General features: G+C 34.7%; 1 protein-coding gene across 3 annotated transcripts in view; it reads left to right on the plus strand.

Annotated features, from left to right (window-relative positions):
• Nucleotides 1-520: 520 nt before the first annotated feature.
• Nucleotides 521-25,658, plus strand: part of LOC111400121 — a 35,884-nt gene continuing 10,746 nt past the window's right edge. The window contains exons 1-17 of one of the 3 annotated variants that reach the window (XM_023027569.1): nucleotides 521-674; nucleotides 1,184-1,733; nucleotides 1,981-2,373; nucleotides 2,446-2,518; nucleotides 6,140-6,218; nucleotides 12,378-12,520; nucleotides 12,822-13,015; nucleotides 13,243-13,373; nucleotides 13,522-13,794; nucleotides 14,753-14,893; nucleotides 15,510-15,761; nucleotides 16,035-16,175; nucleotides 16,254-16,565; nucleotides 16,884-17,057; nucleotides 17,458-18,382; nucleotides 18,530-18,768; nucleotides 20,688-20,792. In XM_023027569.1, coding sequence (XP_022883337.1) covers nucleotides 1,199-1,733; nucleotides 1,981-2,373; nucleotides 2,446-2,518; nucleotides 6,140-6,218; nucleotides 12,378-12,520; nucleotides 12,822-13,015; nucleotides 13,243-13,373; nucleotides 13,522-13,794; nucleotides 14,753-14,893; nucleotides 15,510-15,761; nucleotides 16,035-16,175; nucleotides 16,254-16,565; nucleotides 16,884-17,057; nucleotides 17,458-18,382; nucleotides 18,530-18,768; nucleotides 20,688-20,792 — 4,110 coding nt within the window. In that variant the 5' untranslated portion in view covers nucleotides 521-674; nucleotides 1,184-1,198. Of the gene's footprint in view, nucleotides 675-1,183; nucleotides 1,734-1,980; nucleotides 2,519-6,139; nucleotides 6,219-12,377; nucleotides 12,521-12,821; nucleotides 13,016-13,242; nucleotides 13,374-13,521; nucleotides 13,795-14,752; nucleotides 14,894-15,509; nucleotides 15,762-16,034; nucleotides 16,176-16,253; nucleotides 16,566-16,883; nucleotides 17,058-17,457; nucleotides 18,383-18,529; nucleotides 18,769-20,687; nucleotides 20,793-25,658 lie in introns of those variants that run through there. The other 2 variants (XM_023027563.1, XM_023027574.1) reach the window with 2 other exon arrangements.

Genomic DNA, 25,658 nt, shown 5'->3' on the forward strand with positions numbered 1-25,658 from the left:
CATTCATAAATTGGGGCAAAAAAAACGTAAACAATTCATGAAGCTTGAACCTACACGTTCAACCAATATAAAGTTGAGTGATTAGGTTTGTATTAAATTGACTCAAGAATTATGTATAGTCACAAACTTAATCTTACATATTTATTGTAATACAAAAAGTTATAAAATACTTCTACATGGTCAAGATAGCTCCCGATAGACCATTTATAACATATTTAGTTGAATTATAAGATTCTCATAATCGCACATAAGATAGATGCTGTTTAGAATTCGCACAATAAGAACTAAAGACAGTTAAAAGGTTTTAACTAAACCTATAATTTATTTTACAATGACAAAATTTTAAATTTTTGAGTAAAATTATTTTATGAAAAAATATATGATTGAAAATTAATTCTGACAACTGAATTTAAAAATAAATTGGACCTTAAACATTGGCATTGAGCTAGGCAAACGAAAATAAGGGCAAAATTGGGAAAACAGAAGCCAGATAGCCGTTCCCATAAATGCAAGTTGTAGCTGGCACACATATAATGTGTGGGGAAATTGGGTGCTATACTGACGTCTCTCCTTCCTGCTACTATTGATTACCATAAATCGGTAGAAAATCGTAGAGCAATGCCATGAAATTCTACTTCTAGGGTTTCTTCAAGGAGTATTTCAAGCAGATTCTGGTAAAACTTGATACCTGATGTTACAATTTTACGACAAAATCTAGGGTTTTATTTGCGCTTAAAAGTTCATCTTTTTTTTTTTTTTTTTTTTTTTTTTTTTTTCTTTTTTTGTTTACGTTTCTGCAAATTATCAACGTTTAATCGTTCTTCAAGTTTTCGGAGGTTTTTATTTCTGACTTTTGGGAATTTTTTAACACATGAATGTGTTCTTATGTTTATTTAGGTGTTGCATGGCGTTGATTTACTGCATATAGGAAACAATAACAATTAAATTGGTTAAAATATGTTGAATAATGTTGTTTGAAAACTATGTGCGTCAAGTAATAAACCCTTAAAACTGTAATTGGTGGATTATCGAAGAACATTTTAATAATGATAGTTCAAACTACAAAGTGATTTTCAGCGGAAGTTTACAGTTGTGTGTGTGTGTATATATATATCTGAATTCAGTATTTTTTTTTTTTGTTGAAGTTGTATAATATTATTAAGTTTAAAATGTGCGGTTACAGTTTCAGCTGAAAAGGATGGTAAGCAGTACTCGATCTGCAAAGAAGAATACAGATGAATTCGTTGGTAATAGTTCGAAGAAAAAAATGGTTAATAAAGAACAACAATCAAACTTGACTACAGAAAAAGCTGATGTCTTGGGTTTAAGAAGGTCAACTCGGGAAACGCAATCGTCGAGACTCAAGACTCCAAGCCCGCAAAGTACTCGGAAATCTGAGCGTATTGAGAGGCAGACACCACCCTTAATTCGTCCAGTGAAGAGGAAATCTGATAGAATTGAGAAACATAATCTGACGAGTACCCCAAGGAAGTCTGACAGGTGTAAGAAAATTAATTTGCCAAGTTCTTCAGGATCCAAGCAATCTGGAAAACGACTTAGTCCATTAAATTTGAAGAAGAAGGAGATCAAAGAGAAGAGCCTGAAACAGTTGACAGTGGAATCTAGGAAAGCTGAACCTGACCTGAACTCTGTTGGCACGAAAAGGAAGAAAATGGATGCTTGCAGTTACAAGGCCTTATTTAAGCCCCAGAAGATAAAATATTCCATGCCAGGTAGATGAATCTCTTTATTAAAAACATTTTTAAGTAGGAGCTAATTTTAGATTTTTAACCATCGTATTGTAAACTAATATTCTTTTTGTTACCTTATGCATTAACTCATCAATAGCCTGTAAGGGGGTAGGGGTGAAAGGAAACTAATTTTAATTATGACTGGCATAAATGAAATAAATTGTCTATGTACTGCTTTTAGGCATGAAAACTTTTATCTCAAATGCCTTTTCCCCCCATCCCCACTTAGATGTTGCTGAAGAGTTGCCGAGACAAGATAAACCGCCTGCAGTTATTAGTGGAGGAATTAGTTCGGAGCCAATAGGAAAGAGCGGGGAGAGCAGTGGAAGGGTGATACAGAATTTGGCAAATGAATCTTCCGGTACAGCTTCTGGTGTGGATGTATTGGAAAATGATATTGACGGTAAATTGTCACAATCTTTCCCAGCACATAGTGGTAATGACGAGCCTTCTCAACCTCCAGATGGAGATGGTTTGAAAAACGTTGAGATTGGTTGTACTATCATAGACATACTTGATGACGAAGAAAGGGCTCCTTGTTCCTCTATTAAGAATGTGGAGGTTACAGACTTAAGATCAGCAGATGGTTCAGAAGATGATGTCCAATGCATACAGCCAAAAGGTATAAAGCATATTGACATGGATTTAGGCCTTAGCTCAATGCATGCCAGCAAAGATGTTTCTGTGATTTCAGGGAGTGTTCCTTCATCTGGACGCGAAGTTCATCACCTTTTGGGGACTTGTTTCGTATGTTTTAGAAAGAAAAGGTATGATTTCCATGTAGTAACTTGACAAGTGTTGAATTTAGTCATCTTGGTCTTCTATATTTTACAATTTGTTTTTTTTCAGATTTGAAATAGGCTAGAAGTTTCCTCCCTTAACTATCCATTTTATTGTGTATGGCATTTTCCTTCTCTTCCAAATGTGATAGAATTACACTGCATTATGTTGTCAGATTCTTAATCTATTTGTAGGTCTGGAAATGTTAAGTTATTATAGTGTCTAAGTTTTCTCTTTGTAATTGCATATTTATTTTTCATTCGTTTACTTTGAAGGTTAAGTATCTTGTGTAATTGTCACATAGTATTAGCAGAATGAAATATCTTTTATCTTGACCTCAACTGTAGTAGAATGTGGAACTGGCACACATGCATTTAGTGTGCGATAATATGGTGTGAAATATATGGTTTGATTCTCTATCAAAAACTTGATCCAAATTCCCGCACACGAATTGTCGTTGTTTTATGAACTAAATGGTTTCATTGTCTGTATCTTAAAACTTCAGTCTGATCTTGGTTTCTGTGCCAATCATCAATTTTTAAGCGACTCTAAAATGTTATAGCTTTCACATTTTCTGAACAAGCTTGTGTTATCCTCTTGAATCATCAACTTATTCAACAAATAATGTGATCTTCCACTAGTATGCATTGTAGATGGACTTTGCGCTAATTTGCTGCAAATTAAATGGCAAAGCCACATATTCTGGGCCAACTTTTCTGGAATGAGTGTTAGAAATGATTTCCTACTTTTTCAAGGTTAGACATGTATGAAGCGAAACAAGATTATGTAAACTTCTTCCTTCTAACTGGCACAGGGGAAAGCGAAAAATTTAACTACAAAATAGAGTTATTATTATTTTTTGTTTGGGGAATGGGGTAGGTGGCTAATCAGGAGCGGCAGCAGCCAGAGAAGCCATTTATGCTGTGAAAGCCTGGGGCTAGTGTCACCATCCATATTAGCTGGATTTTGTCAGAGACAATTACAGTGCTATTCGTTAAACAGATGAAAACAACATGAAATCTGCATTATGAAAGTAATTTATTGGCGTCTGTGATGGTTGATAAAAACTTTGAATTAAGCGAATTTTAAGTTACACTTTCAAGTTAATTTTTATAGAATAAGAGGGAAAAGTTTATCCATCAGAAAGAGAAGGGGGGGGGGGTTAGGTATTAACAATACTCGAGAAAAATTAAAGATTTATTGTGCAGAGCATAACACGTGTAGACGTTGAAGGCTAACAATAGCTAATCCTTGTACACTGCTCTGGTAGAAAAGGAAAAGAAACCTGAAATTGAGAGTAAACCAAAGTTCAACTCCTCTGTTTGGGTTTAGTTAAACTGTTAATCTCTCCATCCACAGGAGATATCTGTGTAAGCATTTTAGCTTTTTTGGCACCAAGCTAACATGGGAAAGAGAGACCGTACTTAATGAGGGTACGAATATGCTTTTCAGTAATAAAGAAGCGAAACTACCCTGTTAAAATGGAGATGCTTTATTTATCTGTCAAAGCTAATTTACTTTCTATGGAAAGGTTGATGCTTTTCTTTTTTTATCATTTTTCTCTCAAATAAAAATTTGCAATTTCTGTTTGCATATTCTCCAGGTCCTGTAGTATATTTCCTCATGGTTAACACTGTATGAGAGCTTCAAAAAGTGCCCACCACTAGAACTTCATGAATAGATTACTAGATTTATATTCTCGCTAGTTTGCAGGGCAAGAGTGGACTTAACAGTATCCTGGATTTAAGCTGCAAACTAGTACTAGCAAGAAAAGGAAAAAAGAACGGAAGGAAAGAGATTCTACTACTAAAATAAAAATGAAAAGTGGATCATTAACTTCACATTGTCAACAGGTATATCACGGGGAGAATGATACTTGACATTCAACTGACTTAAACAGTATTATAGAACAAGCAATAAATAAGCGCTAAAATGAAAAGCATGTATTATAGAATCCAACTATAAAAAAGTACCATTAGTTCCTTTTTTAGCATCTGCATATGAGGAATGTCGGAGGAAACAATGATTTTCTAGTAGGTATATAAAAAGGGTACAAGAGATAGATGTGGTTTGAAGAATGGTTGACAGAAGGGGGGTGATGAAAGAGACTGAGCTGTTCAGAATTAGCGGGACATTGTCTGATTTTATGTAACACAACTGTACTTGCAAGTTAACATGTAATCATAGTTTAAGATATTTAAAAGTATGGAAGGGTTACACGATAATAGTTGTAATGGTAGATGATCATTCACACAGTGTAAATTCATTTCCTTGATACCTTTTCTTCCCTCTCGTTTGTGTTAGATTAGCTGATGATTTTGTCTTCAAAAAATGTGAGTAGATCTTTCGTTTGGGTGCTCTCCACTATTTTTCTTTTGCCCTTCCATGTCTTTGGATGGTATTACTGATGTACCAAATGCCTCTTCATTGGGATTATTTTCTTAAAAATTCAATTCCCTAGGAATCTCTATGAAGTGGACACGTCAGTTCGTCATTATATAGTCTTGCTCCCCTTTCTTTATTGCTAGGTGATAACTTTGATAAAATCTCTTTAAACTCTCTCTTATCGCTTTGGATTGATAGATAATCCTTCTCTTTTAAACTTCTATACTGAAGAAGACTATTTTGGAAGGCGAAGGTTCCTTCTGAAATCAAACCTTCACTTGGATGATATATAGTTGTTGTACACGGGAAAGTCCTGATTTGTGTATGATAGTCTTCCAATGAGATAATAATCTTTTCCATTTTCAAAAACTAGGATGGTTTGAAGATTACTAGTTTGGTGATTTGTGAAGTATGGTGAGGTTCCCATAGCGAAAGGACACTCAAATAGGATAATGAACATGCCGAGTGCACTTTCTGTGAATGTTTTTCTTCCTAGTTTACTTAGCGAGAACTATGAGAACTTGATCCATTTTGAAAGTAATAAGGTTTAACGTGGAGTAAGGTGTAGATTTGGTGGGCCACTTTCGCACTCTTCAACTTCCCATCCGCAATACCATTTGCATGCTTATGGTGTTTGTGGAGTCTGGGGAATTCAGAAGCTTTTGATGTAAAGCAGAGGATTTGAACTCAAAGTCACTTACACCTCTTTAAGGCTTTATCCCTAAAATTACAGTTGTGGATAATTTGTTTTTGGTGAACAGAGGTCTATCTGGGTTCATTTGTTTGCTTTGTAGAATTTGCGGATAGCATGATATTTACATAAATAGTAGACATGCCTTTGCTTGCTGTAATTTCTATGTTGGAAAAAGAAAAGAAAAAATGAACTCTCTGAGTTTTTTATTTGACCAAAATCTGTTAACCTTTTTAGTTGATGGTGATGTCATATGGTGTACTGTCGAATTCCCGCAGACTTGCCAGTACGCTGTTAAATCACATTAGATGGGCTCCCTTTCCCTTCCTACTGGACTTTTTGTGGGGATGTTGTAGGATGGTAACATATTTTCTAACTAAAGTTGAGCAATTTGTTTTAGTTAGCTTGGACAATTTATTTGTTGGTCTTTGGATTTAAGTAGCATATATAGTTTTATAAATCGTTTAGGGAGATGCTTTTAGACTGGTTTCAGCTTTACTAAGATGAGTAGTCTATTTTATGTTTCTTGCAGGCTAGATTATGATTCACCAGAAGAGGAGCTATGCTCTTGTGGCGCATCATCAAACGTGTATTTAAATGACTTCCCTAAGGTTGGTTGTGCATTTTATATTAATAGGGTATTGTTTATTGAACTGTTCTTTAACCCAATTACAAGAAGTAAATAAGAAATATATTTTGTCTCTTCACTATTCTGTGCATTATGACTTGTTTGATCTGGTCCAAAATCTTACTCTATTAACCACACGAGGCTAATACCTGTTGAAGAATTCCTGAAATATCTATATTTTCTGAACTGATATTGAGTGGTTAAAAATTAAAAGCATGCTTTCCCTGTTAAAAAATTCACCTTTTCTAATGTGTCAAAATGGACACTGGATACTTGGCTAGCCACTGAAAATAATCAGATGCTGAGGAGGAAAATAGACAGTTTTTTCTCTTAAAAAGTCGGATGAATCTTCTAGCTTAGAAATGATGACTTCCTTTCCCTGTTGGAGTAGTTATTTTCATTTTGGATCTTGAACTCTGTGGACACCATGATCATACAATTATTATGATGGGATATATTTCGTACTGGTGGCTGATTAGGGATGACATCTTCAAGCCTTCTTTTGCTGGTACTAGTACTAGATGAAATCTACAAGTGTACTCCTTTTGGTGGTTTGCACTTTTATATGCATTTTTGCTCTAACAACTTCTACTGTTCCTCATACTTAAGATGCTCTCTATCATATTGTGTTTAGGCATGATGAGGGACTTAGTTATGCTTTTTAATTTCTGAAAGCATGAGAAACAGCAAAGAATTTAGAGTCTCATGCTGATGAAGAAAGTTGGATTGCTCCTTGTCTTGATTCTAGTCGCGTGGAAAGTTTTGGTGTTTAACTTTAAAATGACATTGTGGCGCAGGGCTAGTTTGGGCAGCACTCATAGAGTAATGCAGAATTAAATAAGAGGCTGATTAGGCTTGATAGGGAAAAAAAATCTGAAAATTTATTATACTGTCATTGACCAAAGATGACAAGGGAGCGGTGAATGTATTAGGCTCAATTGATTGTATTTGTGCCAATGAAGTGACTTTGGAAGTCGGTGTTTCTTGGTTTTTGTAGTGGGAATTGATTGGGCTGTTGAATCAAAGTTTGTATTATAAAGATCATAAGTCTGAATTTAGAGGTTGGAAAGAAGAGTCAGAGGAGAAGAGCAAGAGGGAAAAGTAAAGACTAGAGAAATCTCACCTGGATTGGGTGGGAACAACCCTGTAGGTAAAGTTGCAATAAAGCTCCAAAGCTTTAGAAATCAGGTACTCGACTCTGTTTTTCACCGCTGAAAGGAGACATAGCTCAAATCCATAGGTTTCTAGGTCTTCCTAATCTTATTTGGACGCATGACATAATTTTTTAGAAGCTATAGGAACAAAGATCTTTTTTACTCTGAATAATTCTAGAATGATTGGGACGCTCGTAAAACTTGCCTATCATTTTGCAAATCAATTATAACATCATGGATAGCGGTTTTTAACTTTAGAAAAATGCATTATAACTCCTAAGAGTAGGGGCTACCGTTGGTACTGGTGAGCCTGTACCAGCTACTTATAGGATAAAATTTTAATCCTGCATTTGGAAAAATTCATAAATCAATTTATAAATGGTCAAACTTCATTTTGAACTACATATTCCAATGGATGCTCAAATTGTATCCACTTATGCCCCCACTTTTTTTTATCTATTAAACCATTCATAAGTTCTTTCCACATGGATGGCTATTTAACCTTCGTAGTAAGGGAAGAGAACGGGAGATGCACCTCAAAGATAAATATGGAAATTTGAAAATTTTGGACTTGGCTCTATATGTAGTTATCTTCTTGCCAATTCCATCTCCTCATTGACTTCGGCTCATGCGGACGTTGTGCAACTAAGTAATGGTTTGGCTTCTACTTGCTAGGAGTAGGAAGACATAGTTTGGAGATAAAGAGGGTTAAGATAGAGATTGTAGTTCAGGCTATCATCTGAAGTGAATTCCATCTACAAATCTCAATGTGATTTATAACATTTTTATTAATCATATACTAACTCCATTATAAAATTTTGATTGCGCTCTGATTTTGTGAAAAGCATATCGAAACAATGTAATTACTTAGTGTTCATGATCCACTAATCTTCAAAAGTTACCCTATGAATGGATATTCATAATCTAGATGATAAGCACCATCTACCTTTTAGGTTACATCTTGGCATTTCTGCTATCCTTGAGTCATTAATTAGAACGTTGTAATAAGTGATTACCAAGACATCAATATTTTGAAATTCAATTCTAAATAAACGACTTAATAATCCATTCTAATTATACTCTCTCTAATTGCCATGCACACGAGTTTCATGAACACAACCATCATATTAGCTTAAAGAATTTAGGTCTCTCCAATAGATATTGTAGTATCTATATTAATAATTGTTGTGCATGTGACTCATATAAAGTGGAATACAGGGATATTTCCTGTACGGGCCTTAAAGTCTTATATGGGTTTATGCTAGGGTTAGTATAAATAATATGTTGTAACCCTATTTTTCACTACTGAATAAAGATATCTTCGCTTTGCTCTCGTGGACGTAGGTACACCGCCGAATCACGTAAATTCTTGTGTTGATTTCTTTTTTATCTCTTTAATGTTGTGCATAAAATCCAACAATAATATATACTTGCAGCCACCAAGAACAATCATCAAGAAATCTAGAGTATTGATCGTAGTGAGGTCCATCTTAAAGAAATTGATTCTATCATGTAAATCTATTACTCACTCAAAAGTAAGGACGTATGTAAATAGGAGAAAATCATTCTAATTTAATTGTTAGTAATTTAAAGAAGAGATTTCGCACCTGGCCTATTTAATATATACCATCTCGTGGAACAAACTTGTATGTCTAACTTAAAATTTCACTTAAGTGATGGGTCAGCCTATCTTATATAGGTCAGTACAGTATGATCTCTAGATAGTTGACCTTACCAATTATCGACTTTAAGCAAACGATCGAGTTACAAGGAAACCGTTTATATATATTTGTATATGTATGTATATATGAGTCTATCTATTTGCACTTATGGGCGGACAGTGGTATGAACAAGGTAAACAAAATACATGTATTGAATGTATATATCGATAATGAATCTCACTCCAAGATTTCATTTATTGCACACAAGAACAATTGCTTTATTAGCAATGTGGTATAATTAATAGAATCACTATAATTTCAGTACGTATTTTGACAACTTGCATAGTATCCTTATTTTGCTTGAAGGCATATGATGAATATGCCCTTTGGTCTTTTGAGTATTTTAAAAAATTTATAATAAATCAACATGTCCAAGTCTAATTGTGGGAATTAGATTGATTCTAGTTGCATTTACAATTTGAAAATGAGGGTGGGTTGTTCTATGGGAGAATTCTAGGCCATCTTTAATCGAAATTCATTGTATGTGGAGTCTTCAGGGTATGATAGTTGAGAGGGTTGCTGGAATATCGTTCCTTTGGAGAGGTGGAAGATTAATTTTAATCTAGTTGGTTTTTTCAGGTATTTATATGTATTATAAAGTGCTGTTTAGCATTGGGTAATATTGTTGCTATTTTGGAGAAAGTTTTGATGGACATCTCAAGAAATGCGAGTTGGGATGTTAGAGACTAAGTATTTGTTGAAAATAAGATTGAATGATATGGTTTTGGCCCTTCCTAATCGCGTAAGCTATTAGATCAATTGGTTCTACACTGTACAACTAAAGGTAATGTGCCCTAGGTTCAAGTATTGCTGTAACCCAATTAATGAAATTGTGTACATGTTAGGTTTTGATAAAAAAATGAATTTCATACAAACAAGTGGGTGGGCCGAAGCTATGTTAAATGATACACATGATCCTTTCTAACATATTAAGCTTTTACATCAAGTAGCTCAACAATATTTGGTAGCTTGGGATTTGTTGGGACAAGATGTAAAAGTTGAGAGGTGTTTTTAGGGGTGGGCAATCTGAGGGACAAAAACTTGTATAGTTTTTAGGAAAATTTTTGGAGATTTCCCTTTGAACAATATTCCTTTTAGGAGATGGTTGCAAGGAGCGTGTATGTTTGGGCCAAAAAGAAATATGAGGTTCCTTTAGAAACATTTGGAATTGTATATATCTCTTGAGATTTTCTTCTTTTTCTAGTTCACAAAGTGGGATATGGGTGTGGGAGTTGCATGTTGTTTGTAGGAGGAAGTAGGGATTGGTTCTTGGTCCCGTGCTTCTTCATTTTCTAGCCTATGTAATCTTTCTTTGCTTAATGATGTTCCTATTGTAAGTTCATTATAAGAAACATGACCATAAATTGGAATTTCGAGTTTCAATGCAACTCTAATGTGGTGAGGTTTTAGTCTCTGTTTGGCAAAATTTAAAAAGCATTTATAAAATTGTCAAACTTCATTTTGAACCTCACAGTTCGATGGACCCACAAGTAGTATCAACCTAACCACTACTCATTTCTACCTATTTACAAATTCTTCCCAAAAGGCTTAGATTATTTCCTCATTATTTATTATCCTTGAGAATGTTTCTCTAAAACCTTCTCAAGATGTCAAAGGCTATGGATGTTGGATACCTTGGGGTCGGTTTCCTTGCAATCTTTCATGCCCTCGTTATTATTCAGTTACTTCTACCAGTTCTAGTTCATTTTTGGAAATCACGTGTCCAGAAGGATTAAAGTGTTTCGTACGAAGATTTTTACTTGTGAATTGGTTCAAAAGAAATGTTGTTAATCTCTCTTTTGCTTTTATGGCCTGAAATGTGCAAGAGGATTCGAATGTAGGGATAGATTGTTTTTACATTTTGATGCTGTTATATACTCAGTCGTACTCTTCAAGAGTTGGTTATAATTGGATTTTCCAAGGCAGTTGTGGCGAATTACTCCTTGAAAAGCACACTGGCTTTGTAGGTCAAGATGAACATGGTTATATGGAAAATGAGTCTTGGCTCTCTTTTAGGTTATTTGCATAGGGAGAAAAGGTAGGATTTTGAATGAAGAGACCAAGAATTTTTTTGATTCATGGAAAAGAGTCGACTTTTAGCATTGGTATGAATTTATACAGTTGAGTTAATGGATACTCCTTTTGCTTTAATTATTCTTAGTTAGAAAGATTTGATTTGTTCTTGGCTTTCTTTTTATTTTTGTTGGAGGATTCAATATCCTCTTGTTCATTGTAATTGCATTTCTATGAGTGAGTTTGAAATGTTTTCTTTGACTAAGACAGAAGGGAGAAATTCTGTTGCTTTGGTTGGGAATCTTGGGATTGCAGTACCTTGTTGATCTTATCAAGGTGATGCAGCATGGAAGTTGTTGAATTCATTGAATTTCCGTCCCAAGGCAGTATTAATATTCTAGTGGTGTGTTGTATAGACTTGTGTATAGAAGAGGTAGGAATAATGGTATTTGAGAAGGGTTCTTCTCTATTTGTTTTGGAGCTTTTGGAATGAAAGGAACTTGTGAGCTTTCAAACGGGTGGAAATACCTCCGGCTAAGTTGAAAACTTAACTTTTTTGTCTACTTTTATTGGAAGAGAAGCATATCCAACTTCTGTTATAACTTTTGCTGATTATGTGGATTTATTGTCCTTACTGATTATGAATAGTCTAAATTATTCGTGTATTCTTGAGTTGCTTTCTTTGCAATATACAGAAAATCTCTCCTACTTGTGTCCTCCCTCCCACTAATAAAAAGAAAGATAATACTTCTGTTCGCTGCAGCAGATTTTTCTTGAGGCCTCCTTAATTGTCTGTTCGATGTGCTAGACAAATAATTTGAGTTATAGTAATGAAAATTATTGCCGCCCTGTTCTGAGCTTACTAACTATCTAGGATATGAGTGGAACAGATCCAGGTGAGACCAGCCACTCCTTGATGTTTGAACTGTAGCTTACTTTTACCCTGTTTAAGGATTTGACTTATTAGATTTAACTGGACAGGGTGAACCATTTTTATCTTAACTTTGCACAATTTCATTGCTACTGTATTTGATTTTAGTGTGTATCTTTTGCCTATTCCTCTTACTCCTTGTTTTATGTCTGCGACTGGGGTCATGAACTCAAATTTTGTTAAAGAGATCATTTTCCTTCGAAGTCCTTGATTTTGAGCATCTGTAGTAAATTGAAGCTCAAAACTTGATATGATTATGTGTATAATACGGAGGTGCTATTCATAACTTTTCTAAAGCTGTTTTGGTAATGCCTGTGCATTAGGATAGAGGGGATCAGGAAGCTGCTATTTACTCTGAATCTACTGGAAGATGCAGCAGTGGTGAGCAGAACGAGACACACTCAGATCATCGAAGGGGTGGTCCCAAGAATGTGTGTCTCATCTGCAATCAAGGTGGAGAGCTCCTGTGAGTGATCCTTTGTGTTTGTACTCTTACGTCCCACAATGATCAATAATTTTATAAACAGTTAAATCAGTTCTAATTATCTAATTGCATTTGCATCTTCAGTACTTTGTTTATGGGCCGTTCAACATATATGAAGAAATGATTATTTCTTTTTGATAATAATGGAGCCTCATTTGTTTGGGAGCTTTCTCCCTATCTCAACATGCCACATGCCTGAAATCTTGACCATGACAGTTTTGAATTTTTCTGTCCCTTGTTTCCCCTGGTCTTTGTGATAATATATGTGTCACTCACATTTCAGGTGCTGTATTGGAAATAGATGCAAGAGATGTTACCATCCGTTGTGTCTAGATCCTCCTTTAAGTGATGTTCCACCGGGAATGTGGCACTGTTTATGGTGTGTGAAGAAGAAGGTTGAATTAGGCGCCCATTCAGTGTCACAAGGTGTTGAATCAATCTGGAATGCTAGAGAAGTGGAGGTACCGAATGCTGAAGGTCTGACATGTTAATTGCTACATTTATATTCAGTATATAAGCAAGAAGAAACTAACATGAATTTCCTCCACGTTGAATTGAAATGGACCAAGTAAAGTGAGCCATTCATTTTAAGATGGGAGGGAGTAATGTTTTTAATATTGATACAATAAGCTAGAATGTTATCAATCTTCGGTCTAAGCATGTCATTTTCTGATAATTCTATTAAATATATGCATTGATCCTAGGAGTGCAAAGGCAGAAGCAGTATCTTGTTAAGTACCACGGCCTTGCCCATGTCCACAACCATTGGGTGCCAGAGAAACGATTGCTTCCTGAAAATTATTATCTTATTGCAGAATTTAATTCAAAACATCAGGTTAAATCATTTCTTCCCTATATGCTCAATTTGATTTCTTGGATAATTTGTGTGTTATTAGTTGGCACAAATTCAATTTTTTACTAATAGCACTTCTATTAGCTTTGAAAATTGGTGCTTTATAAATATGTTTGTTTCTGACTTTTAGGTTGTAAGGTGGAATGCAGAATGGACAGTGCCACAACGTCTGTTGAAGAAAAGATCAATTATCTTCCCTAGACAACAAAATAAGCTTCAGATCACACCTTCCATTGATATTTCAGATTGCCAGTATGAATGGCTTGTGAAATGGCATGGTCTTAATTACGAGCATGCTTCATGGGAGTTAGATAATTCTTCCACACTAAGCTCCCCTCAAGGACAGAACCTCATGAAAGATTATGAAATTCGTCTTCAGAAGGCAAAGAGAACAGTTGACAAGGTCAATACATGCTAGAAAATATTGTGTTCGTCATTATTCTTTAATCCAATTAATTGATTTTGCATACTAATTATTAATTTTCAAACATTATGGCAGAATCTTCATTCTCACATGCTATGTTAATAAGCTTGTTTTGTCTAAATTTTTAGGCAACTCAGTTGTACATATTTTGTCTTTGTTTTTGTCTTAACTGGAAGCTGGTTTTACTGGTTTCAGTTTCATGTTTATGTTCCCCATCTGATATTTGATTTTTTTTTAGCCCAGCTGGGTGGATGTAGGGGTGTGGAATTAAAGAAATTTAGCGGAAGAGATCCCAAATGGTGAACAATTTTTCCATCTAGATACATTGTTCCCAAATACGGTAAAATTGGAGATGATGATATAATAAAATTAGAACAAGTTGCTTAATATTGGCAAGTATTCAGATTTATCATTTGAGGTATGGACTTTTTCTAGATTAAAAAGATAATATTTGAAAACGTCAATAGGACTAGCTCTACCTCTGAGGGCGCGAGTTTTGGCTAGTGAAGAGCAGCGCATTTCAAAGATGATTGGAATGGAATTGGGATGAAGCAAGGCATATGGAATTAGGAATAACATCAGAAGGTTTTCTACTGAAATGAACTTAGTCTGACCTTTTATTCTCTTGGATTTCCTCAAAACAATATTCTTTCATTTAAACGGGGGATATCGAAGAGTTGATCATTAAAATAATAATAGAAGTATAGTCGTCCATCGGTACTGTGTAGGTCACCGTTTCTGATCTTCTCTGATAATAGGTTGATCTTAAGTTGCAATTAATTTCTCCAATTTGAATTATGTTAATTTTACGTAACTTCATCAATGTGGTGCATATAATATTGACCTAAAGTTTCAACTGTACGGACATTTACCCATCCACTACTAACACTATATTTTGCATTGTAATTGCGTTTGCATGTTCTTGCTGATACTGAAGAGTCAAAAAGGATCATATTTCGAGCTCTTAGAGCTTCCGGTAGGAGGATCACTTCCAAATTCTTGCAATCTATTGAAACATGTGAACAAGCTGCGCCAGTGCTGGTACAACAACCAGAACGCTGTTGTTTTTGATAACCAGGTGATCTTTGTTTGATATTTTTATTGAAAATTCAAGTTTAATCCAGGTGACTTACTGCTCCGTTCATTGATTTAGTTGCTAATATTTTCTTTTAGTGATAAACAGTGCATGTATTGCTCATCCGTGTATTGTAACTGTAATGAATTTATAAGTTCTATTTTACGAGTACTTCATGCAATTGATAACTGACATTTGGATATGATCCCTCCTTTTTAGGTTCTTTTATATTATTTCTTCCTTTTTCGTTTTTTCTGGGTGCTTAAAGCTTTTGAAGCATGGTTTCAAATGGATGTTGCCTAACCTTTGGGGTTTTTTCATATAATTCCAATATTTTCTTCTTGTTCACTTTCTTAAAGATTCTATATATTGCTTAACGTCCATTGCTCGTGTACGCATCAATGCATCAATCGACCTTTGAATATGTGTATGTTGAGTACAAGTGATATTTAAATAAGCCTTTTTGTCCTTCTCTGGGATAGGAGTTTCTAAGCTTATTCTTAGTATTGTCCCCCGGGGGGGGGGGGGTTTGGAATCGATATTTTAATAAGCTTGAAGCTGTATCTTTTATAAATATTAGCAGATTATTTGATGGATCTTATTGATTGTAACCTTGCAGGAGTGGGCAATGACTGTGATTTTCTTTGTTCTATCTTTGACTGAAGTCTGTCAGCCTTTCCTCATGATTGTGGCGTCAGATGCAATTTCTCAATGGGAAGCTGAGTTCACACGACTGGCCCCATCCATTGCTGTCACAGTTTATAGTGGAAGCAAAGATATGAGGAGAGGTATTAGGACATTTGAATTTTATGAGGAAGGGGGTTGCATGATGCTTCACGTGCTCCTATCTTCTCCAGAAGCTGTTTTTGAGGTATAGAGATTGCTTCAGCTTTCTTATTTTGATGTCAGGATCTTGGCTAATGTTTTTTAGTATCAATTATTTTTTGTAGCTGAAATAAATTCCTGTGATTCCTGTTCTCTCATCAAAGATTTCTGGTTTCCATGTATATTACTGTACTGTTTCTATTTTTGGTTTAAATTGTAAACGGCTATAATTCAGAATTTATCTGTTTCAGTTTTTTATTCTGTGGCTGTCTGTGGTCTTATGGTTATGTCTTATTTTCTGCTTTGATATTTTTTGCAGGATTTAGACATATTGAGATGCATAAGATGGGAGGCAGTTATAATTGATGAGTGCCAGCACTCTGGGATAGAAAATCATTGGGGACAAATTAAAATGCTACCTACAGATTCGAGGATACTTCTTTTCAATGGTCAAATAAAGGCAATTTTGTCCTCCTTGTCTTCAATCTTCTTGTTTATATTCAGGACAGGTTTTGAATAATCTTTTTGAAATTTTCAGGATACTGTGTCTGAGTATCTTAATCTACTTTCATTGCTTGATTCTCATGATGATCTGCATAAATTTAGAGGCTTCAAGTCCGACACAATTGATAATCTTGGTAAACTAAAAGAGAGGTTATCACATTTTATTGCTTACGGGAGCATTCCTGAGTTATCCAAGTTTGTAGAGTATTGGGTTCCTGTTCCAATGTCGAATTGCCAGCTCGAGCAGTACTGTGCCACACTTCTTTCAAATTCTATTCCTCTTCGATGTTGCTCCAAAAGTGATTCTATTGGGGCCCTCCGTGATATTCTTTTTACTGTCCGAAAGGTTTGCTTCATGAATTTCTCTCCATCTACATCACTACACGATGTCGTTTTCGCCCTTCTGTTTTAAGCTTTAAAGTCAGTTTCAACACTAGCATGTGAATCCTAAATTTCATTTTTCTTCCAAATGGAAGTTTGTGGACTGCTAAAACACGATATCAAACTTGCATAAAAATGTGGCTGTATAATATGAAAACTATAAACACCATCAACTTTTTGTCTGTGTATTACACTGTTACCACTGAAAAATATTTTCTTTTGTTTGTTTTTCCCCACAAATAACAAGCACTAGGATATTTAATTACATGTCATTTCTTGATAGTGTTGTGATCATCCGTATCTCGTGGACTCCTCTGTACAAGAAGGCTTGATAGCTGAGGGGCGTGCAAATGAGCTTTTGGATACTGGAATTAAAGCATGTGGCAAATTACAGCTTCTTGACATAATACTTTCAGAGATAAAAAATAAAGGACAACAAGTGCTCATACTTTTTCAGGTATACAACAATGGTTATATTTTGCCCTTGTTTGAGCCCCATTTTAAGTGAAAGAATGCATTTTTAAATAGTGATTGATGGAGAATGTGTGGTTAAAGATTAAAGAAAAGTTTTGGGTTTGCGTGTAATATTATTTTATTGAAGAATGTGTGGTTGAAAATGAGTTTTGAAAAAATGAATTTTTGGAAGAATGGGGCGCAAACAAGGGCTTCGATTAGATTTTGCATAAGTCTTCTACATAAGTTCATATCTTAGCTAGGAGCCCACCATTTTATATCTCGTATTCTCACCTCTTTGTTTCACATCCTGTGCTCCAGTATACTTTCATATAGAATTCCAACACGTATCTTATTATTGTTTTAATGTGACTATACATGGTTGCTTTTATTTTCACCAACAGACAGTTGTTGGCTTAGGAGGGGCATCAATTGGAGATATATTGGATGATTTTATGCGTCAAAGATTTGGTCCAAATTCTTATGAACGTATTGATGCTGGCGTTGCCCCATCCAAGAAGCATGCCACTGTGAATCGTTTTAACAAGAAGGAAACTGGGCAGTTTGTTTTCTTACTAGGAAATCGTGCTCGTTCTTCAAGCATTAAGCTATCATCAGTGGATATTGTTATCATATATGATAGTGAGTGGAATCCAGCAAATGATTTGAGGGCGCTACAAAAGATATCCTTCGATTCAAAATTTGAGCAGATCAAAGTTTTTCGGTTATATTCATCCTGTACTGTTGAAGAAAAAGCTCTACTTCTGGCGAAGCAGGTTGTAAATCTTGATAACAATCTGCAAAACTTAAGTAGGACCACTAGCGATACTCTGCTTATGTGGGGTGCTTCTTATTTATTTAGCAAATTGGATGATTATCATGCTGAAAGCAGTCCTACATCTGTTTCAAACATTTCCTCAGAGCAATTGCTTTTGAATGACACTACCAAGGAGCTCTTGGCCATACTTTCTGGAAGCTGTGATTCAGGTTCTATCATTTCAAAAGTTCAACTGGGTGTTGGACATTACAGTATAAACCTTCCCCTACTGGGAGAGGGAAAAATTCAGTTGAAAGATGGAGAAGAGGCTCATGTTTTCTGGAGAAATCTATTGGAGGGTAGAAATCCAAGGTGGAAGCATTCGTGTGGGTCTACTCCACGTAATAGGAAAAGAGTTCAATACTTTGATGTAATAAATAGGAACCCAGACACTGAGAGTGATGAAGTTGGAAAGAAACGTAGAAAGGTTGCAAATGAAAATGTAAATCCTGCCTCAATTCAAGTTGAACTCAAAGGGCATCAAATGAATCTAGCTGATGGTTCTAATGGAGGTAATAATAAGTGCCGAACTCTTGACATTACGTAATGTTTGTTTGTATTGTATATTAAAATTAAGCTTGATTGTACTAAACTGTTATTAGACAGGAAAGCTTCAATATATCAGATGCCTATTCATTGTGAAATTCCTGGTGATGCAGGGTTGTCTAAAGCCATAGCCACCAACAAGTCCCTATCTTTGGAAGAATCAACTTCTTGTCGAATTGACAATGTCAGTCCAGAAAGCAACCCAAATTTTATGTGTGGTCAGAGCTTTTTCGATCCTGGAGTCCATGCAGACAAACCTCAGGAAACAGTAACACCATCCAACGAGCAGAAGAACCTCCATATTTTACTAAAAGGAGAGATGGAGAGACTCTGTCAAATCCTTAAAGTTTCGGTACCATGCCTTGTTTCCCTTTTCTATGCTCGTTAATCGAAATGATATCAATTATAGATTAAGGACTCTGCCACCACTTGTTCTCTATTTTCATTCCTGTTGTCTCTTTTAACCATACCTTTTTTTTGGAAAAAAAAAAAAATTATAAACTTCAGAGTGTACAGATTTATTATTTAGTATGATCCTCATATTTGAGGATGTTGGGAGGGTGTTGCACTGTACTTTGACAAATTTTTGGTAGACCTTTTCTAGATGAATCTAACCACGGAACATACATCGCTAATAGATTAAATCAAAGCTTCTACTTTTATAACGAACCTGAAATTATAATGCCTGCTGAAAGGGGATAAAACTATCACTGAATCCAGTCTGCCTTCAACATAGATATTTCTTGTTTATTGTTATGTACAAAACCAGCATTTCACCATCTTAGGTTCTCGAGGTGCATGTTGTGTTATATTGTGCTGGCTTTTTGGATAACGTTTCTTTTCCTACATATGATACTTTGTATCTAGGTAGCAGATTGACAGATTCTATAGGAAGGCGTGGAAGTGAGTGCATGAGTGTGTGAGTATTTGAGTTATGAGAACGCCCCTAACGTGTAGGTGTAATATCTCATGAATATCAATTTTAAGTGAAAGCAACTTAAAATTTGATATTTATTAGTTACAATAATTTACTGAGATAGAAAAAATTAATGCACAAAAATAAAAAGCTTGTATGATTTGACAGGTAGGAATATTGTGTTGGGGATGATTGCCTGTGATAATGAAAGATAGCAAAACTTGGACAAAGATTTCACTCAAGAAATAATGTGGCTTTCCTATAAAATAGGAACGGAGAATTACAAGACGAGTTTCAAATAGGAGTTGCAAAGTATTTGAAACTCTCTCTCTCTCTCAATCTCTCTCAATAACAAGCTCAAATCTTTCTTCAATCCTCACATGGTGCTCAATTATTTTTAGGGTCTCCTCTGCCCACACACAAAAACTGCATTCTCTTGATGCATGTGATGGCCAGAATGTAGTGGTAGCATCTCGGAATATGAATTCACTTTGCAAACATGGCTGCTGTTTTGGGAATTTTTTTTCTTGACACAACTTTTTTGGGTTCAAATCATATCGATGAAATGGTGTTGTATTAAATTTTTAACATGGCCGTTTCAGGTTCATAATATTTTTAATACATATGCTCTTTTTTCTTAATTTCATGTGCTTTTAAGCACTATAGAAATTTTCATTCTGTTCCAAGATCTTTGAATCTTGGCCAAGATCACAGCCATTTTGGATGCTCTTTTGCGAAATTCGTTCGTGTGTTTTACTTTCTTAGTTCTTAATTCAATCATATGGGTGGTCTATCGATGATGCTGGGCAGCCATCAAAAACTTTTTTGCTCTTTCTAATGACAAAAAGGGGAAGAGTAAAGAGAAATTTGAGAGGAGGAGAAATCTCAATTCTTATTAGTACTCAGTTATATAGAAAATGAAATTCTTGTTCCCATTTTATAGTTAACCTCAAATCAAAGGGAACCACTATTCTCTAACCGCATAAAAATTTCATCAAAACCATATTAATCTAATCTGAAAATCAAATAAAATCCTAACTGCTCTTTTTTTCATAATTTATGTTTTTAATATTCTGTCGTTTCTCCTTAGAATCTGCTTTGCTTTCTATGTTTGTTTTATACCATGATCTTTCTTTAGTTGTTGAATGGTGTGCATAAATTCTTTTTTCAATTTGGAATATATAGTTGTTCTTTTCCAAGAAATCAGAAGAGAAATTCTTAAATATGTTGTAGGGTTTTCAAGTGCTAGCTACTGCATGCAAGAACATTCGGAACTATGCAACTTCTTCATGCTCTTATAAAATTCCCAGTTGTTTCTTTTACTATCTAATATGCTCATATGGCACCAAATGCAGGGAGATGTCATGCATATGGTGGAAAGATTCCTTGAATATGTCATCAAGAATCACCATGTCAGTAATGAATCACCAACCGTCATTCAGGCTTTTCAGATATCTCTGGTTAGTGTTTTCAAACTACATTTATTATATTACCTGTTTGTATGCCAATGTGTAAAACTTCATCGAACAATTTAAGTCAGGTTTATCAGGAAAGAATTAATTTTAAGTTCCTCCCTGTATAATCCCAATGTGATACATGCCAAAATGGTTGATCTTTGCTGAAACTTTTTTGTTTTTGAAAAGAAAAAAGATCTTTGCTGAAACATAGAGACATCAATTTAGCCTTTGGGGGGTGGGGGAATTCTCACTTCAGCTATAAGAGGTTACGGCATGCCTCTTGTTCTTTTCTCCAGTCTTCAAGTTTCATCTTGCTTTGAGTAGAAAATTGAGAAAAAGGATCAAACTTAAAGAGGTTAATTCATAAATAAGAACTTTGGAGTAACTTGAAGTATATAGGGTTTGGTTAAGAGCATAGACTATATGCAAAAAGCCAAACATGCTTAAAAGGTTTTTAATTATGCCCTTGTTTGAGCCCCATTTTTTGGTCAAAATGCATTTTGTAATAGTGCTCTGTTGAACAATGTGTGGTTAAAAAATAGGGAAAAGTTTTGGGTTTACGTATAATATTATTTTATGGGAGAGTGTGGTTGTAAATGAATTTTGAAAAAATGAGTTTTTGAAAAAATATGGGCCAAATATAGGCTAAGTAAAACTAAGCGGAATACATGGAATGTCCTTTTAATCATAGTAAAAATAAGGATGATGGGTTACGATATAGGATCATAGTGTGCCAATAAGCGATTGTTGTAGGGATTTAGGTTCGATTAATGGTATAGATGGGGATCTTGAGTAGGATGTAATACATATGATTGAAGTGTGTACGATGAAATTCTACATGGATTCTATGTTATTAGGTTTATGTGGTGATGACACAATTTTTACAACATTAGACGGGCTATTCTTTATGGTATCAACTATCAAGTGTTGGGCTGTTAGAAAAAACATAAATTGTCCATAAGATGAACTTAGTGTAAATGAGTATGTTAAGGTGGATGTGTTTCCATATAGAACGGAGAAAGGAAACAAGAATATATGGGAAATGCTATTTGTACACTCCCCTCACGAGGGGGCACACTTTTAACTTTATTTTTTTTTTTTTTGGGGACAAGGGCAGAGTGTACTTGTAGCAAAATGGAAGTGCACTAATAGGAGAAACAGGGAAGGACGACATAATTGATTTGATTTGGACGTGTTTTGCAAGGATTTAAAGAAAGTCATCTCTCAGGAGAGATGCAATCCAAGTAGAATATGTTTGAAGAGGGAGAAGCAAACCAAACTTGACGTGGCTTAATGTGTTTTCGATAGCTTAAAAAGTCTTAATTAGATATCTAGGTTTTTTATCTTTATAGGGGAGGTGTAAGCCTCGAGGCAAACTAATAAAGTAATTTACAATAATATAACAATATGCTCATAATTAACTATAAACAATCTTCAAAAAATCCATAACAAAACAATTTAACAAAATAAAAAGTCTTACTTGCAAACCAACATAAAACATATAAATAAAGTAGTAAATAATAAGTTCTCAAATTAGCACTTATAAAACAAAATTATAATAATAGAAGTAGAAACAACTTAGATATCTCTCATATCATCAGGATCTTTAAGGAAATTGTCAACGTCATCCTCCTTGTCTCCATCAATGTCTTCTCATTCTTTGCCATCATCATCCACTAGCAAACATGTATCCCCCTTCCCCTTTGCCTTCTCCTTCTCCTTTCCCTTTCCCTTTCCCTTTCCCCTTTAGTGTAAATACGTAAAAAGAAAATAAAGACCCGTAAACGTTAAAAACATTCTAGATTATAAAAAAGATAGCCCTAAAAGTTAAGAATAGGATCACAAAACAATATTATGATATAGCAGAAGTAGAAGCAACTTAAAGATCTCTTATATCATCACTATGAATAAGATGTTTAAGTAAATTGTCAACATAATCCTCCTCGTCGCCATTAGTTTCTTGTTATTCTTTGACATCATCTTCTACTAGCAATCATGCATTCTCCTTCCCCTATCCCTTCTGCATAAAGACATGATTACGCCCAAAAAATAATGCAGTAATTGTAAGACTTTAGGGTGTCGATTCCACAGAGAGATGGACGAATTGTTTAAAGGATTTGACAAACTAGGGTTTTTATGGTTGTGAGAGGAATTTATCAATTTGAATGAAATTTAAATATCAAAGTATGAGATTAATGAAGCACTGGAGTTCACTCTCCCGGATTGGATCAATCGACACCAATCATTCATGCATCTTACTCTAAAATCTAGGTTCCTATAATGCATTCCCACGTTAATCTATTGAAATCAGATTCAAAAGCTACCATATACACCAAGCATAAGGCGGTAAGGAATCACACCAATGAGATTAATTGAAATTGAAATTCAATAAATATTCGATCAAACTATAGAAAGAGCATGACTAATTCTATAAAAAAGCTAATAAGAATTAAACCACTTTCAAAACCAATTCATGAAAAAAACCTAGATCGATTTAATTTCACTTATAGTTCTAGAATTTAGGCTTTCTAAGAACATGTTCCGGTTTGATTTATTGAAATACGATTCAAGAAACGATTATATACCTCAAGCATAAAGCACTAATTACATCACATTAATAAATCAATTGAAGTATAAATTCAACAAATATTTTTATCATTCAATGGAAAAAATATAATTGAATCCATGAACAATTAAATAAAAGCTAAACAAATTTCAAAAGTATAATAAGGTAAAAATCTAAATCCTAGAATTATTCGATAATGAAAAGCACGTTACATGAATGAAAAGATGTTAAAATTCCTAAATCCAATCGAGTTCTTTCGTGGCTTTACCGATTAATTTAGTTTTTAATGGAGTTCTTGTGTCCAAGATGAGAGAAAAGAGATAGGAGATAAAGGGAGTGTGTTCTTGTCGAACTAGGGCTTAAAATCGAGTGCCAAATTGTTTTCAAAAGAGGTTGAACGGAATAAGGAAACTTGAAGATTCGGCTAAAAATTGTTCCGTACGACTGCTTTTAGTATTTTAGCCATATATTTCTCTCGATGTTCGATTAAGGTAATTTAAAGTACGTTGGAAAGCTAACACAAAGGGTTACAATTTTTCTAGAAATAGCTCTTTCCAAATTCGAACGTTTACTAGGTCAAAAATGGATCTTAATCTCCGGCTGAAAATCAGGAAAATCCTTATGCGGTCGGAATTTGATTTGCGAAAATATTATGATCATATTTAACTTCTTTTGACTTCTAATTCCACCCAATGGACTCCTAGCTTTCTTGAATCATCATTCCATCGCCCATCTCATCTTCAGAGTATTTGCAACTTGGTCTCTGAACTTTCACTTTCTTTCATTTAAGTCCTTTTTTGCTCTTTTCTTCTAAATTCCACCGTATTCATCCATTTGCAACGGAAATCAAAATGTAAGGGTACTTAATGCATTTAGGCGTCAATATATCATGCAAATACAATTATAAATGGATGAAAATATGACAAATTGTGCTATTTTCACACCCCCCAACTTGTTTATTGCTAATCCTTAGCAATTTAATGTAAAACAAGACAAATAAACGATTGGGTGATGCTAAAATTTAAATTGTTGAGTTTCAATTCAACTGCAATTCATGCACTTTTCAAACTCAACACCACAAGATGTTAACAATGTTATGATCATCAGGATATCAATACACGTGCTGAATATGTGTGTGTGTGTGTCAAGCCTTAGCTATCTTACTGCCAACCCTAACACATGCAACATCAAGTGTGTCTCGAGCTAAAGGTTCAGTTCCATAATTCATTGGTGTCAGAGTATTTAGTGCGGGTTTATCTCTATGAAGCCGAGAAAAAGGATATACACTCAAAACATGGAGGCTTTAATGCTTATGAATGAGCAACAAGCAAACATTGATCACATGATAGGCATACTGTTAAATGAGAATTCATTAACTTCATTTCACAATCCTACTTGAGATCAAAACAGTCAATGCAAAATGTTTGTAATGTGGCGTAGGTTGGATTATATGAAAAGAGGGATATAAAGATCCAAACACTTCCAAGCGCATAGCAAAGTATCTTATCACGCATTTCAATAATTCCCATTTTTCAATGAATGCATTCTTCCATATTTAAATCCCCAAAAACAATCAATATTTTTTTCTTTTCCTTTTTTTATTCTTTTTTCCTTTCGATTTCTCTCTCTCTATCTCTCTTTTTTTTTTCATTCAAATTCCCCTTCCTTTTGTGTTTTCTCGCATCACCCAAGCACTTATCAACTCTTATTATTTTCCTCGTTAATTTTCTTCTCAGCTGGACATTTAACACCTACTATACACTTGGAAGTATAAAGGTAGAAAAATGAATATTTATAGACTTTATTCCAATGTAAAGAGGTGTTGTTAACATAGGCGCATGAAAAGAAACGATTATGTGTATTGGCTCAAAGTGGCTACTAGGGGGTTGTAAACATAGGAAAAACTGGGTTGAAAGGATCAAATTTAATCCTAAATTGACCGTCATAATTTTTTCCAAATATAATCCACTATCTTACCACAGACCGTGTAATGTAATTATCAAAAGAAGTATCCTATCCACAGATCAATGAACACTTATTACATTTTTAGTATATCGTGGCTCTCAATCCTCACGAATTCTCACATGAAAATTTCAGCAAGAAACTCCTCTAGCTACATGTGTTAAACCACTATCTTACCACAAGACTTGTATGCACAGAAAGGATTCAACAAATGTCTCAACATCCAGACTTTCATAGATAACATTAATTCCTAGTGGCATTTATTGTCATTCAAGAACATGTAGCAAATTAGGGACTAACAAAAAAAAAAAGACCAAAATTCCATGAAAAGTATGCAGTTC

The sequence above is a fragment of the Olea europaea genome, chromosome 1, assembly GCF_002742605.1.
Source record: "Olea europaea var. sylvestris chromosome 1, O_europaea_v1, whole genome shotgun sequence".
In the NCBI taxonomy this organism is placed as follows: domain Eukaryota; kingdom Viridiplantae; phylum Streptophyta; class Magnoliopsida; order Lamiales; family Oleaceae; genus Olea; species Olea europaea.